Source organism: Fundulus heteroclitus, unplaced genomic scaffold, assembly GCF_011125445.2.
Source record: "Fundulus heteroclitus isolate FHET01 unplaced genomic scaffold, MU-UCD_Fhet_4.1 scaffold_88, whole genome shotgun sequence".
NCBI classification, from domain to species: domain Eukaryota; kingdom Metazoa; phylum Chordata; class Actinopteri; order Cyprinodontiformes; family Fundulidae; genus Fundulus; species Fundulus heteroclitus.
Genome location: NW_023397340.1, coordinates 1,103,634 through 1,118,769, shown reverse-complemented (window position 1 = coordinate 1,118,769; position 15,136 = coordinate 1,103,634). Strand labels below are relative to the sequence as shown.

The following is a 15,136-nucleotide window of genomic DNA, read 5'->3' as shown; positions in this document are numbered from 1 at the left end:
AACAAGGTAAGGTAATCTCCATTTGCATAAAATTAGTTGAATTTGAATTACTAGCACCACATAAAACAGATCAGATTAGGTGAAGTCTAGTCATCTTAATATTATTCACAGTTCTGTTCTAAAAACGATCGTAACATTTCTTCACGAACAAAGTCGAATTTTTATGATAAAAATACAGGCACACACGATATATCATCGCGAGGATTCTAGAGACGAACACAAAATGCATCCCTTGAAAAACTTTGATAATTTGCTGCTGTAATATTATATGTAATATAGATTTTTCTGGACCTGTCCAGGGTGTACCCCGCCTCTCGCCCAGTGAACGCTGGAGATAGGCACCAGCACCCCCCGCGACCCCATGAGGGATAAAGCGGTTCGGAAAATGGATGGATGGATGGATGGATAGATTTTTCTGAATAAAAAGCTAACAGATGTGCATAATCAAAAAATATCAGAAATACAATTTTAGAGCATTTAGTATTGTAAGAAAGCCCACACGGTTTCTGGATAAATACATTACTGTATGAGTTAGAGTCTAACTCTTAGACTGAAAAAAAAAATCCTGAAAACCGTTGAATAACTTCCAGAACAACGTAAACTTTGAATATTCATGTATCAAAAGTGTTCAAATCAAGTTTAAATATGAAATATTGCGTATTTTTACACCGATTATGGTATTCCGCGTTTGAGTGCTGCCTCCGTTTACGATCGGCCATTTCCGACGTGTGACGTCAGTTCAAGAACACCGAGAATGCGTGAAGCGAACTTGCATAGAAACACACATTGTTTACGTTGTACAACCGGTACGGCGAACAAGGATATATGGATGTTTTCCAGTATATTCTTTCACACACCAAATCTGCTGATCCACGTCTACTTTGAGCAAGCGCTTTTTAAATAAATCGCCGAACTAAGTTCACAATAAAATGCCTTCTATGTGCGTAGTTGGTGGCTGTAGTGCAGACCGCGGTGAAGTTGGCTTGACATTGGACATTCAAGCTCCGCGGAGTCAGCGGGATCTAGCTCACGGTTGATCCGGTTGAAGGACTCTGATTTCGGCCAGCGTCTCTCAGCTGCTCCCTTCTCCCATACGCAGTGGGACCATCAACAAATCTGATTTGATTTTTGTTTCCCAAGAGTGCTCCGCTGACTCCGCGGAGCTTCAATGTCCGTGTCAAGCCAACTTCACCGCGGTCTAGTGCAGGCCAGAAAGTAGCGCTACATACTTGGCCGATGGATCAAAAGGTCCGAAAGAAATGGGATAAATTCGTAAAAGAAACGCGAAAGGACTGGATTGCCGGCAGTGACAAAAGTGTTTTATGCAATTCACATTTCACGAGCGAGGATTTTTAGGGGTACTTACAATGAAGCATGGGCGCTAGCGTTAGCTATAGTCTCCTCAGGTTCACCTTGTTCAAACTCCGTTTCTTCGTATATATATTCGTTATCAGAGTCGCCGATACTTGAGGTGGAGTTTGTAGATGTAGCAGACATTTTTTATTAATTTTTTTTACGTAGAGTAAGAGTTATTAATTAAATTTAATAAATCGTAGCGAAAGTCATAGTGTTAGCAGCCGGATGCACGGTACTAGTTATGTTTGTGACGTCACATTCCGGAGCAGCCCGATTGAGGAATGTTCGGGCTCTTTCGCTTATACAGCAAGTTTTATCGAAATTACTCCCAAACGGCGCACATAATTCACATATAATTACAAGAGACCACAACAAATAAATCAGCCGTACCTCGGATAAAAACTTTGGATTTAATGTTGTTCATAACATCCGTAATTTTGTAAACGAATCTGCCAAACAACAGTTTTTTCCCCACAAGAGGTATATTAAAACGTTTTGATATCATTAATTTAAGAACAAGTAAATGCATTGGTCACGGCGGCAAGAGCTGCTATAGACGGCGATTTGCCGCCGTTGACCGGCTACTTTTGACTGCCCTGATAACCACCGCCGGTGTTTCGTTTTCAAGTCAATGAGCAAAGCAGACGTGCATAAAGCAACTCCATCATACATCGAGTATAACAAACATAACAGCATCACACATTTTGCAATTAATATGTGGACAATAATTATATTGAGCTCAGCTGTTCAGAATAAGCTAACCGATTAGCTAGTGTGGGCATTTGTATTGGCATAAACGCCTCGACTGGTTATGATTTATCGATTTTGTCTCCCGCAATGGAATCTAATATAAATATAAAAGGCATATAGAAAAGTATGATTAACTTACCCGTTAGAAGGAACATTAGTGTTCTCTTCGACGAGTCGTCAGGGAAAGTTACCGCCAGCAAAGTGAAAAGATGGCGCATGCAAACTTTCGAAGGGAGCTCCTAGGAAAATCCATGGAAACCCCGTTGCAGCCGGTTGCCATGACAAATTCGAAATGAGCATGCGCAGATAAGTTGACCTCGCTCTGACTGGGTGTCAACTACAACTTCAAAGTAAAATCAACTTAATTTATAGAATAAGATGAACTTTTCATCAGAAACTTATGAAAGTGAGTTCAACTGGCTCATAACAGACAGTTCAAGTTCCAACTGGCAATTTTATTGTCAGTGAATGCAAAAATCTTAGTAAGATGAACAATTTTGAGTTGTCATTTTTACAGTGATAAGGATGCTCTAAATTGATAAAATAGCTCATGTTCATCCTAAATTGGAAGGTGCTGGAATCCCAGTGAAACCAGTGTAACGCTAACACAGACAGAATCTGTAACAGCCCCAAATTAAAGTGACATTTATGTCAATGATGAGTGTAAGGAAATTTATGACTAGAACTGCACACACAGTTAAAACTAATAGAAACTAACCACAAAAAATGTAGCTGAAAATAATAAGAAGACAACAAAAGAATAACCATATAGGATTACAAATGGAAAATATGTTCTTAGCACATTATAATTACCTTAAACCAGAAACCATTTTGATTGGACTTTAAAATTACTTGTAGAAACACACAAACAAGAGAACGTAAACCTGCAGAATCTGCTCTGAGGATGTTTTTTAATGTAGCCGATTTTAAATCATCTGACCAGGTCTGTTGTCTCTGGTAGCCATCTTATCGTTCATTTAGCTGTTCTTTTTCTTACAGCTGTAACAGTTAGATGATTGACCACTATGCAATTATTATTCCACTAAATAAAAGAAACAGAAAAGAAATAATTTACAATGATATATTTGATATGGCCAAGTTGCTTTTTACAATAACATTTTAGCTAGATAGCTGTCAGCTTTGGTAAACATTGGGCAGAGTTTTTAATTTTTTTATTTATTTACCCTTCAGACTTATATGTAAAAATTCAAAACCATGTAAGGTGGACTGGTTACCAAATAAATAAAAAAGCTTATCACATCTGAGCTAAATTTTGTGCCATTGTGACGTTTGACGCACATTTTTATGCTAGCCTTGTTAAATAGTTTCCACTAAAATATAATTAAGATTCATATGTGACCAACACGATGCCTGTGGGCACCAAGTAGCTCCCGAGGACCACATGTAGTACCCACAAGCCAGTTCTAAAAAAAAAAAAAAAGCACAATCCACCAGTGAGCTGCATCTAAAACTTTATTTTATTCCATTACTCTTTCTGTTTTTATTATTATGGATTATGGATCTCGTCAGCTGGTCTCTCAACGCTATTGATCAAATTTTTTCAACTGGAAAGCAAAGGACCGGGGAGCGTGCCTGTACCGACGGAACTTTTTTTGCGGGATACATCTTGGACCCGTGGCAGAAATGGTCCACGCTCTGCCTCTCAATTCTTTCTGTTGAGGATGTCGAAGATGTCTACTTATTCGGATTTATGATACTTGGATTCCTCATTTTTGGCCTTGGAGGATATTTAATGTATCAACACCTTCAAAAGCTGCTGGCGGTAAATATGGCCCTGATGAGACTGCCAGCGGCAGTCGACGCGATCACGAGGTCGTTGAATGAACAGAACGGACGGCTTGATAAGCTGACCGCGGTTGTGGTACAGAGGTGAGGTGGGATAAAACCTGGAAGTGTGAACGTTGTTGAGAATTAAAAATATATCTTAGTTGGGATTACTGAGGAAAGCAGAGGGGGGTCTGTCCTTTCCTGCTCCAGCGTAAGATAAACATGGAGTTTTATTGCCCTGAGGGGGTGGTCAGCAGGAGAGGGGGTCAGTCATCCTCCCTCTGAGCCATGCAGGAGGAGTTTAAAGTTGATAAAAGGAATGTCTTGGTAAAACTTACTTCAGACAGACAGACTTATCCACCGGTGAGAACAACATCTTGTAATGGTATGTAACTCTGTCTCCATATTTAATTTCTATGAATTAAATATGTATTTAAACCGTTCTACCTCTGATCAATGATTCCTTATTTTATTGTCAAATCTTAAACCGGGGTAAAAATGGGCCTTTAGTAGCGAAGCAGGATTAGGCCAAGAATAAAAATATCACAGTTACTAGCCCATCGTTTGGATTATTGGAATATTGGATCCTGGGGCCAGCGGCGAAAAGCTTTTAAGGCTGACAGAAAACTTGGTGTCAGCTTGTTTCTCATAACAAATTCTGTTTTCTTCAAATCGGACTCCCCGCTATCAAATTCTCCCTGGTTGTTATGGCGACATCGCACAAATTCCCTGCTACCCCACATTTCTGCGGACATCTGTGGAGGAGTCAAGCCGGAACGGCAGAGTGATAAGACTTTCCATCAAGGACACTTGCCTGCCGGAGGACGGCCTTCATGGACATACAGATTTCCACACAACATGCACCCAGACACACATATGCTCACAAATACAGATGACTTTACCCGACCAGAACTCAAATGTTTACCTTTTGCATATATGTGTCTCGTCATTGATTGTGCTTTTTGTGCAAATGAGGTTTTTTTGTCGGATGCTTCACATTTTGTGTGGAAACACAAATTGTGCAGCACCTGTCTTTTTTTCTTTCCCTCCACTCGCCCAGTGTAAATCTTTTTTCAACAGATCTCAAGGCAGCGCCTGGGGACCACGTGTAAAGCGGGGTCTGGGGCAGTTTGGGGAACGCACCTCACGGCTTATTTCATGTAAACAAGATTAGATCACGGCTGTATAAGCATTTTTACAACAGCAACCTTTTGCGGAAGGTGCAAGAATAATTTGCAGAGTTTTTCGAATTAATCGCGTATTGCGCAACAGACAGGATCCTTTAGCGCAGCGCAACAGTGTAATTGTAGAGAGATTTTTCTTGGTGGCTGTTATAAACAGACAAACACATCATTTAACAGTGGGTTTTAAAGAGGAAAAAGTGATGTTGGAGCCATAAATCTAAAATATTTAAGTTATTTGTATGATAGTTTGCTTTTTATTTTTATCATATTCAGCAAGAAGTTTTGTTCGGGCCATTTTATTGTGAAGTTTAGTTTACTTTGAAAGGCTTGCTTCCTGTCGAGCCGTATATTGTATTAGAAAAAACTATGGATGGATTATCTAGCCACGGAGCAATACAGTTTTACCATGTAAACTGTGGATGACTTGGAAAAGGAAGATTTTCATTTTTTATGGATAAAGATTTTTTTTTTTGTTAAAATTCCCAGTTTGCGCATGTCCTTTACTTCCCGTCTCTAAGGAATGACACTGAAATTTGGATCTCTTGACATAACAAGTGCCTTTTTAAAATAAAGTGTAATAATTAAAGGCTACCATTTTGTAGAATATTCTTGTATTTCACTCTTACTTGTCCCCATATTCTAGTGGGTCCCGTGGAGGCTCTGATATAAAAGAACAGAGTAAATATGAGATTATTAAAATGCAAAAATTCATACTGTAGAAAGTGATATAAACATCTACCATGGACAGTATTTACGCATTAATTTGTCTGCTGCTTTTTGCCAGCCCTCTCTCCTGGCTTTAACAGATTTTGAGGTGTTTTAATTAATGACTCAAATTCGGCATAATCTTCCATTAAAAGCTCTTGTTCTGCTTGGGAGCAAAACTGTGGGCGTTCTTTGGCCATGCTGAACAGCCAATAGCAGCGCTGCTGATCACTGTTTCTACTATCGATAAATTTCCCCTTTTAAACAAACGCATGAACGCGCAGTTGTCTCAGATAACTCAATCCAGCCATACTAATCGTAAACAACAGGTGTGTTCGAAGAACCCAGTTAGCCGGATCATGATTAGCCGGATGAAATCATCTTGGATGTGTCATTTGATCTCGGATGTTTTAAGCAACGTACGAAGTACGGACCCCTAGGCTAGAGTTGTCTGTAGTTAATTTTTTGTTGTTGTTTTTTGTTTTTGTTTGCTTGCTTATTCCTATTGTTTGAAGGGAAGCTTGTGAATCAAATCAAGCATAAACCAAAGCCTGCTCTGACAGGCTGATAACATAACAAGTTTAAAATGTCTGGAAAAAAAAGTCCAAACGAATGAAAAGAAGTCAGCGAATCCACCACGGTTCCTACTCAGTTCTGTCATGGCTTTTATTTTTCGTTAGTATCAATTATGTCCTCAGCGTCACTCAGGGGTGGACTGGGACAAAAAATCGGCCCTGGCATTTTGGATTAGACTGGCCCACCACATTTTTTTTGTGTACTGAATGTGTATACCAAGGGTCCGTTCTTCGTACGTTGCTTAAAACATCCAAGATCAAATGACACATCCAAGATGATTTCATCCGGCTAATCATGATCCGGCTAATTGGGTTCTTCCAACACACCTGTTGTTTACGATTAGTATCGCTGGATTGAGTTATCTGAGACAACTGCGCGTTCATGCGTTTGTTTAAAAGGGGAAATGTATCGATAGTAGAAACATTGATCAGCAGTGCTGCTATTGGCTGTTCAGCATGGCCAAAGAACGCCCACAGTTTTTCTCCCAAGCAGAACATGAGCTTTTAATGGAAGGTTATGCTAAATTTGAGTCATTAATTAAATCAAAGTCTGTTAAAGCCAGGAGAGAGGGCTGGCAAAAAGCAGCAGACAAATTAATGCGTAAATACTGTCCATGGTAGATATTTCTATCACTTTCTACAGTATGAATTTTTGCATTTTAATAATTTGATATTAACTTTGTTCTTTTATATCAGAGCCTCCACGGTACCCACTAGAACATGGGGAAAAAAGTGAAATACAAGAATATTCTACAAAATGGTAGCCTTAAATTATTATACTTTATTTTAAAAAGGCACTTGTTATGTCAAGAGATCCAAATTTCAGTGTCATTCCTTAGACACGGGAAGTAAAGGACATGTGCAAACTGGGAATTTTAACAAAAAAAAAAAATCTTTATCCATAAAAAATGAAAATTTTCCTTTTCCAAGTCATCCACAGTTTACACGGTAAAACTGTATTGCTCCGTGGCTAGATAATCCATCCATAGTTTTTTTCTAATACAATATACGGCTCGACAGGAAGCAAGCCTTTCAAAGTAAAACTAAACTTCACAATAAAATGGCCTGGACAAATCTTACTGGATATGATAAAAATAAAAAGCAAACCATCATACAAATAACTTAAATATTTTCTATTCATGGCTCTAACACCACTTTTTCCTCTTTAAAAGCCACTGTTAAATGATGTGTTTGTCTGTTTATAACAGCCACCAAGAAAAATCTCTACAATTACACTGTCGCGCTGCGTTAAAGGATCCTGTCTATTGCGCAATACGCGATTAATTTGAAAAACTCTGCAATTTATTCTTGCACCTTCCGCAACAGGTTGCTGTCGTAAAAATGGACATGGCTACGGCAGACTTCCCTATCCCCTTTGTTTATACAGTAGTGATCTAATCTTGTTTACATGAAATAAGCCTGCTCTGGAGCAGGCTTAAGCTGGCGCACATGTTGCTATGACAAGTGCAGGATGTCTTTCGAAGAACCAAACGATCCGAGATCATGCCAAATCGTCAACAATGAAATCCTGCTAACTGAGTTAGCGACGTACGAAGAACGGACCCCAACTGTGCAATACCAACTGTGCAATACCTTAAGGCCAGGTTAATGGAAATTAGTGAGAGTGGACACTTAAAATACTTCCAAAATCTTAATTTATTAACACTGTAAAATGTAAACTCCACCACAGCACAGCAACAATTCTTAGATCAGAGAGAGAGAGAGAAAGAGAGGTGTCACGGTCAATCACACATATTATCACGTTACATCATCATAATAAGTTATTGTAAGTTGCTCATCAGATCTATTCAGTCTTCCAGATACTGTAGGGTAACATTGGACTACTGTGCACTCACTGTGTAAAAAAGGATGCCAATGACAAAACGAACCAGAGAAAGGCCTCACTTGTCATCATGGAAAGAAAGAAAATATATAATAACTAGTGCTATCAAACGATTAAAAATTTTAATTGCGATTAATCGCATATTGTTGATAGTTAACTCGAGATTAATCGCAAATTAATCGCATATTTTATCCTTTTATTTCTGAAAGTGTAATAGCCTGTTTGGGCATTTTAATATGCAATTTTGCAATAAATGACACTAATAAAATACATGCTTGTACAAAAAATATTTTTATTTTGTTATTTTTCAAGCACTTTTGAGAATTGGAATGAAAACATCCTGGTGCCAAATGTTAAACTCTGGACTATAATGGCTAAATGACTAATCATGACGCCCTGATGTTTACACAGTGTATAAACAAATGTGTAAAATACCTGTTTTCATGCAGATATATTTTTTTTGCCTCTTAAACAAAGATAGACATGGTATTATGCATAAACATTGATAAAAATTGTACATTTCAATAAAGTCATAAGTTTTGTTCATTTCTTCACTCTCTCACACACACACATCTAATTCTGAGCTTTCACACCAACAACAATAATTTCTTTGAATATTTTTGCTTGCTGTTTCTATCCATATTCATAGAGTTTAAGCCTGGAAAAAGGTTTTAAATTTCCAGGTCATTCCAGTCTTACACTTTGCATGCAACTGGACAGGAGCTTAATACCCTTGAAAGAGACTGTTTAGGAACTGATTAGTAACTCCAAGTCCTTCGTTTGGCAACGTAATTCAGCCTTAGTTTGTCAAATACAGAGAAAACATATTAATAAGCATTAAAGTACGGTTTATGGGTTGGGTTTCTGCAATGTTATCAACGTGTAAAAGCTCATCTTCAGAACCAATCTCTGCTTAAAATGGTGATCTGCACCACTACTTTCAGCAGTTATCACCGGTTATTGCACCGTAAACTGCAGAAAATATGTGCAGAGTTGCTCTGTCTGCCTTTACCACCATCGGCTCCTATGGCGGAGGTATATTTCAGCTGGATACACTCAAATGTAGTGTATTTTAGAGCCCAAATAAGTGATTTCACTTTCAGAAACCTGCCCAAAAAAACCGCAACCCGTATCTCATGAAATTTAGAAGCACTTTTAGAAAAAAGAAGCCCAAAGTCGCATGTGTCCGAGGGTAAAAGAAACAACAGTGAGCGCAGCCCGGGTCTGTTTTGCTACAGTTTTCTAGCCCTCTTGAAACTACGGAAAGCGCCGAGGGTAAAAGAAACACAGTCCGGAGAGTGCGGCGGGGAGAAAAACATTAGGGAACGGTGTGTGTTTTGACGCGCGATTAACTGCGACAAAAAAATTGTCGGCGTTAAAATGGGTTTACGTTAACGCCGTTAATAACGCGTTTAACTGACAGCACTAATAATAACATAGTATAAATTTTGATTTACTCTGTCATTTGTAATAAGTATTTTATTTATCTAATTTCCTAATTTTTTATCATATTTTCTTTAAAATTGCAGACTTTTCGCTATTTTTCATGTAAATCCTTGGTGGCGCTTCATAGCGAAGCCGGTGAGGCCGCAGCGAGCTTGGCCTCCCCTGGGATTGCGCAATCCCATGTTAACTGCGCTGACTTCCATTCTGTGAATGCATCTTCCTGTCTCTAGATCATAAATTCAATTGTTCAAACAGTTATGAACTGATTTTCCACAATATAATATATGTGGATTACGAATTGTGTTTTGGTCATCAAACTGTGTGCAGATAACATGTTTTCGTGGTGCTGGCCGATCATAAACAGCAAAGAACTGGTTGTAGATGAGGCCGCGTTTCCTTGGCCGCTAGGCAGGGGGCGCACAAGGGGCACCGCTCGTGATCCCCAAATAGTAGAGTCAAAACAAGTTATTGATGTTTTATTAGCGAGTTTTGCTAAACAAGTAAAGCACTAAAAAGACTCTAAACATACAGCTGGAACAGGACTGATCAGGGAAGGCTTTCCTCCCTGGCAGTGAGCTCCATTGAGACTGAGAGACTTTTAAAACTGAAGAAGATAAAGAGAACTTTTACCGGAAAATGATGATATTTTTGTTCAGAAAGAGCGCCGCAGGGACTTAAATTATAAGTAGAGGTAAGACAGCGACACTTATTCATGTTTTGTTTTTGTGATAAAATGTGCATAATGTGGGTTATAGTTTTAATATGTGTTACAAATGCAGAAATCCATCATAACTCATAAACTGTTACCAATCAAATTACATTTTTTTTTCATCAAAGAATCAATATTTTTCCATGTATCTTGGTGAATTTATTTGGCTCAATCAGTCTCCTTCAGCACTTTGCAGCGAGTCTACTCTGTAGAGTGTATATATTTGTAAATCTGACTCTGATGACGTCAGTGCCTCACCAGCTATGAACCCTACCGCACGTTACTGACTACAACCACCACCACCACCATATTTTACATCAGACACTGGAGCAGATGAAAGGCCTGCTGTTGGGAACATGTCAGTCAGTTTGACACATTTCGCAGCGTCCGTTTGAAGAACTCGTTTCTTTTTTTCATGCAGTTTCTCTGCGCCTCCCTTGCGTTTCTTATCCATAACTACTGTGAACACCGCTGCACAAAGTTCCAAATGGAGCGTGAAGGTGTTTTTCTACTTTATGATTGGCCTAGCCCTTTAGACTGTCAGGGATGATAACCAATGGGCTGCAGTAGTCTGTGGTAAGGGCCGGATGATCGGAACAGACTCTTGCACTGCTGATTTTATTTTTCTTTATGCATTATGTAAATATAACGAGGCAGATATATATATAATAATAATAATAATAATAATAATAATAATAATAATAATAATAATAATAATAATAATAATAATAATAATAATAATAATAATAATTAATAATAATAATAATAATAATAATACACGGCCCTGGCATCACTCTGTGGTCCTACAGCTACACCCGTTTGAGAGGGGAAACTCCTCCTGGGCTCGTCCTCACTTGCAGCTGGACCAGCCACCGGCTGTGCCCTAAGGAGCAGACCCTATTATTAAGAAAGGGGCTGAACTTCCAGACAAAATGAACCAATCAGCGTCGCATCCGTCAATGAGATAACTGACTCCAAAGAGTTCCTTTCGCTCCACTTATTAACTTGTGTTTTCTCTCCGTGTTCGCTTCGGAGACAACCAGCAGCCAGCCCCGAGGAGAGCCGTCTCCTGCCAGGAAGCGACATGAAGCGGCTAGACGAGCACATCTGGTCGCTGTTCAGGCGTCACTTGCAGCAAACCCTCACCTACTGGAGCGTGTTCTTCAGCGTCGGTTTGTGCGTCGCCTTTCTGGGACCCACCATCCTGGACCTGCGCTGTCAGACCCAGTGCACCTTGCAGCAGATCACCTGGGTCTTCTTCTCGCAGCAGTTCTTCCTGCTGGTGGGCAGCAGCGTGGGAGGATTTTTCAGTAAAACGTGAGAGAAATTAGCTTCTCCTGTTTTAGATGTAGATCCTGGACGTTTGGTCCTGTTAGAGTAATTGTAATATTTTAGGATCCCCACTGCATGATGTTGGCAGCTTGTGCCGAAGTGAATTTTACGCATGTTTAAATCTAAAATATAATCTCATAATTTAGTGAAATACTGTGTTTTAATGTAAGTATTCTTATTGTATCTTTGTATGCAGGAATATATATTTTCAAATGTGTTCTATAACATTTGAAAGAAATCAAGTAACAATCCGTAATAACGGTATGGCATTTAGGCAAAAACAACTTTTAGGTATGTGAAACAAAATGAAAAAATGAAACAATTTAATTGTGTAGATTGTTTTAAAAACAGATATCAGACAATGAAAACCCTTCTAAACGACTGTAAACATTTTATTTAAATGCAAAGAGTTTGGTAAAGAAAGTATTATTTTAATTTTTATTATTAAACCCTTATTTAATCAGATCAATGACCCAAAGAGATGAAGGCCTCTTTCACATGGATGACCTGGCCAAGAAAGAGTGGACAAGACATACAGCCATTAAAGAATGTAAAGTGTGAGCAATATGTCAAATAAAATGCAGGGCCTAATGTTAGAGAAACAATATAAGTTTTAAAAAGTAACAATTTTAGTTTTTTAAATGTTATATGTAGGGTTTCCATTTCAGTGAAACCAGCTCTGACAGGAGGCTTTCCAAGCAGAGGGGACAGAGAAACTCTGAGTTTTCTTTCCCGTTTAAGTTTGGGGAGCAGAGAAATACAAATTGTCAACTGAGAATGTCAAATGAGTAAAAAAAAAAGTATGTTTGATATAAAATAATACACACAGACAGTTGGACTGAATTCATTTGACTGGCAAATCTCCAGCATTCAAATGACACCTGCCCTCCACGGTGTGATATCCGCACTGAGCAGAAACAAATGTGCGCATAAACAACAAAATGGAAAGAGACAAAACTTAATTAATGGCTATGATGTATTATTATGGGATGGAAGGTTCCTACCAAGAATTAGACGTCAACAGCTTCACAGTTCAGGATGTGGGCACAAAGATGTTTGATGCTCTCAAAGAATGGAATTTAAATGAAGCAATTAGGTGCTCGTTAATGTCGGACCCTGACTGTTTTGGAATGCCTATCAGGCATCCCGGAAAAGCACAATAGTGAAAAGGATCTTTCAACTTCCCAGTGTATCATGCCTGGGTTTTTAGCCATTCTGGCTTACTAGAATATTCTAAACTGCAACAATGTTCACTGAACCTTTTTTTATGTTCCTCGCATTATATCCACAAGCTTCAATGCATTCCATTTTGGATTTTATGGGCTAGAGAAACACAAAGTGGGTTAGAAATGTGAGGTGGACAGAAAATGATAGATGGCTTTCAACCAAAAAGAAAATCTGAAAAGTGTGGTGTGCCTATGAAAATAGTCTCCTTTACTCTGACACCACTAAATAAAATCAAGTGCAAATAGTTGGCTTGATATATTCTCTAATTAATATTAGAAAAGCGGAGGGAAACAAAAATCTCTTCTTCAAAATCTATTATTAATGATAATTCAGACAAACAGTCCAGACCTTGTCCAGCGGACCCTAGAGATCTTTACTGCGTATGGAAAATCATACAAATCGTCTTACATCCAGATCTCCCAAAATTGGAATACAAACAGGCACATATCAAGGACTCTAAACAATTGTTGTGTATGTGAAACATTTTATCCAACCACAGACCAGTATGGGGTCAGGTCGTTGGCTTGGTTAGTTGTTTATCCTTGCAGTCTACACATATGTCACCCAGAACTCATAAGAGTTATCACCAACAGTCAAAGTGACCTAATGGAAGAATTTTGTCTATCAAACACAGTACCAGCTCAGTGCTGGTGTAATAGAGCATTCCTTTTTTGTGAGCTTTAACAATAACATCCCTCTTATTCATCTACATTAGTAGATGTAGACACTCTGTAATAAGTAAAGCTGCTCTGTGAAGGTCTCAGAAGTTTTACACACCATTGGCCTTGTGAAGCAAGGTGTTGGCTACATCATGCTGTGGGGATGCTTCTCATTCTGTGTGTACTCTGTCTTTTGCTAACTGACACCTAGAGACAAACCCTGAGCAATCCTTGGCAAACTTAAAATGTTCTTTTAGCGGGACAGAACACTTTGTCCGCAGATATTAATAGTTTCCAGTTTCACAGCAGGTCATTGCTATACATAGTGCAGTGTCTTTTAGCCAGTAAGGAGTAACTGCAGAGCTGTGGGGGCGTTCCGACTGGTGGGGGCGTTCCGACTGGGGGCGTTCCGACTGGGGGCGTTCCGACTGGGGGCGTTCCGACAGAGCGGCCATCTTAGGTCAGACCAAGGTGCAGTCAGACACAATACAAGTCAATTCAGGAAAATGTACTTTATGTTTTCAGACACTGAATCCGGTGAATTCTCACCCGTTTTCCAGATAAATCAACTGACTGAAAACGTCACCCCTTTAGGGGCTACATAGGACCAATTGATTGAATTAAATGATTGTCTAACTTAATAAATTATTTCGAATTTGTATTGAAAGTAAGCAAACTTCCAGAGCTCCGTCCGAGGATGCCCGATTTTTGCTCCGCTTATGGGTGCGCAAATAAAAGGACACTAGGACACTTGTTTTTTATTAAACAAACCATACATTGAAAAATATTGCAGTTACACAAAAGCATCCGAAAATTTCGTCTGTTGTGAGGCAGGTGACAGTCCGGATTTTGAATGCCCCACACGCATATTTGTCCTTCTTTTTCAGGCTTTATGCTAGGAAGCGGATTTTTTTTTCCGACTTTGCCTGGCTCCATGCAGCAAAATGTCCAATCGCCTACTCGCTCGGATCTGGTTTTTACCTGTGATTACATGTAATCAATACGCTGCGCTGCAGCTGTGTGACAGAAGCAGCGCTGTCAACTCCGCCTCTGTATGCTTTCTTTTTTTTTTCTACAGTCGCTGGTAAATTTCGTGAGTAGTTTTTTTTTTTTTTTTTTTTTTTTTTTAGCTTTATTTTTGAACGTTTGGGGTGTTTCTCCAGTAGAAGCCCTTATCCTGACAGGACAGAATTCTATCGGCTACTACATATAATAGTCATAATAGTCCTCGCGCTGTTGCTTTCTCCTGACACCGCGAGCCGGTTAATATCTGTCTGCATACAACGCCGTTATTATTACAAATCACATGTGGTCCCTAGGTAAAACTAATACCCTGCGATAGGGATTTTTTTCGTTGGGACGGATTTTTTCAGCGGGACGGACATTTTTCGTCCGTCCCGCTGAATGAAGGAGATGGAGGGGAAAAAACATATGTATTGAAGTGGGCAAATCAACGAACCAATCAGCGTTGGCGTGTGGGCGTTCCGACAGTGTGGGCGTTCCGACAGTGGGGGCGTTCCGACAGTGTGGGCGTTCCGACAGTGGGGGCGTTCTTACGCTCT

At 39.3% G+C, this 15,136-nt stretch overlaps 1 protein-coding gene across 2 annotated transcripts in view; it reads left to right on the top strand.

Annotated features, from left to right (window-relative positions):
• The first annotated feature begins 11,154 nt into the window (after positions 1–11,154).
• The window catches only part of LOC118562355 (major facilitator superfamily domain-containing protein 4A-like), a 28,403-nt gene continuing 24,421 nt past the window's right edge, over positions 11,155–15,136 (top strand). Inside the window, exon 1 of one of the 2 annotated variants that reach the window (XM_036134668.1) lies at positions 11,155–11,673. In XM_036134668.1, the coding sequence (XP_035990561.1) occupies positions 11,441–11,673 (233 nt within the window). In that variant the 5' untranslated portion in view covers positions 11,155–11,440. The remainder of the gene's footprint in view (positions 11,674–15,136) is intronic. The other variant, XM_036134667.1, reaches the window with a different exon arrangement.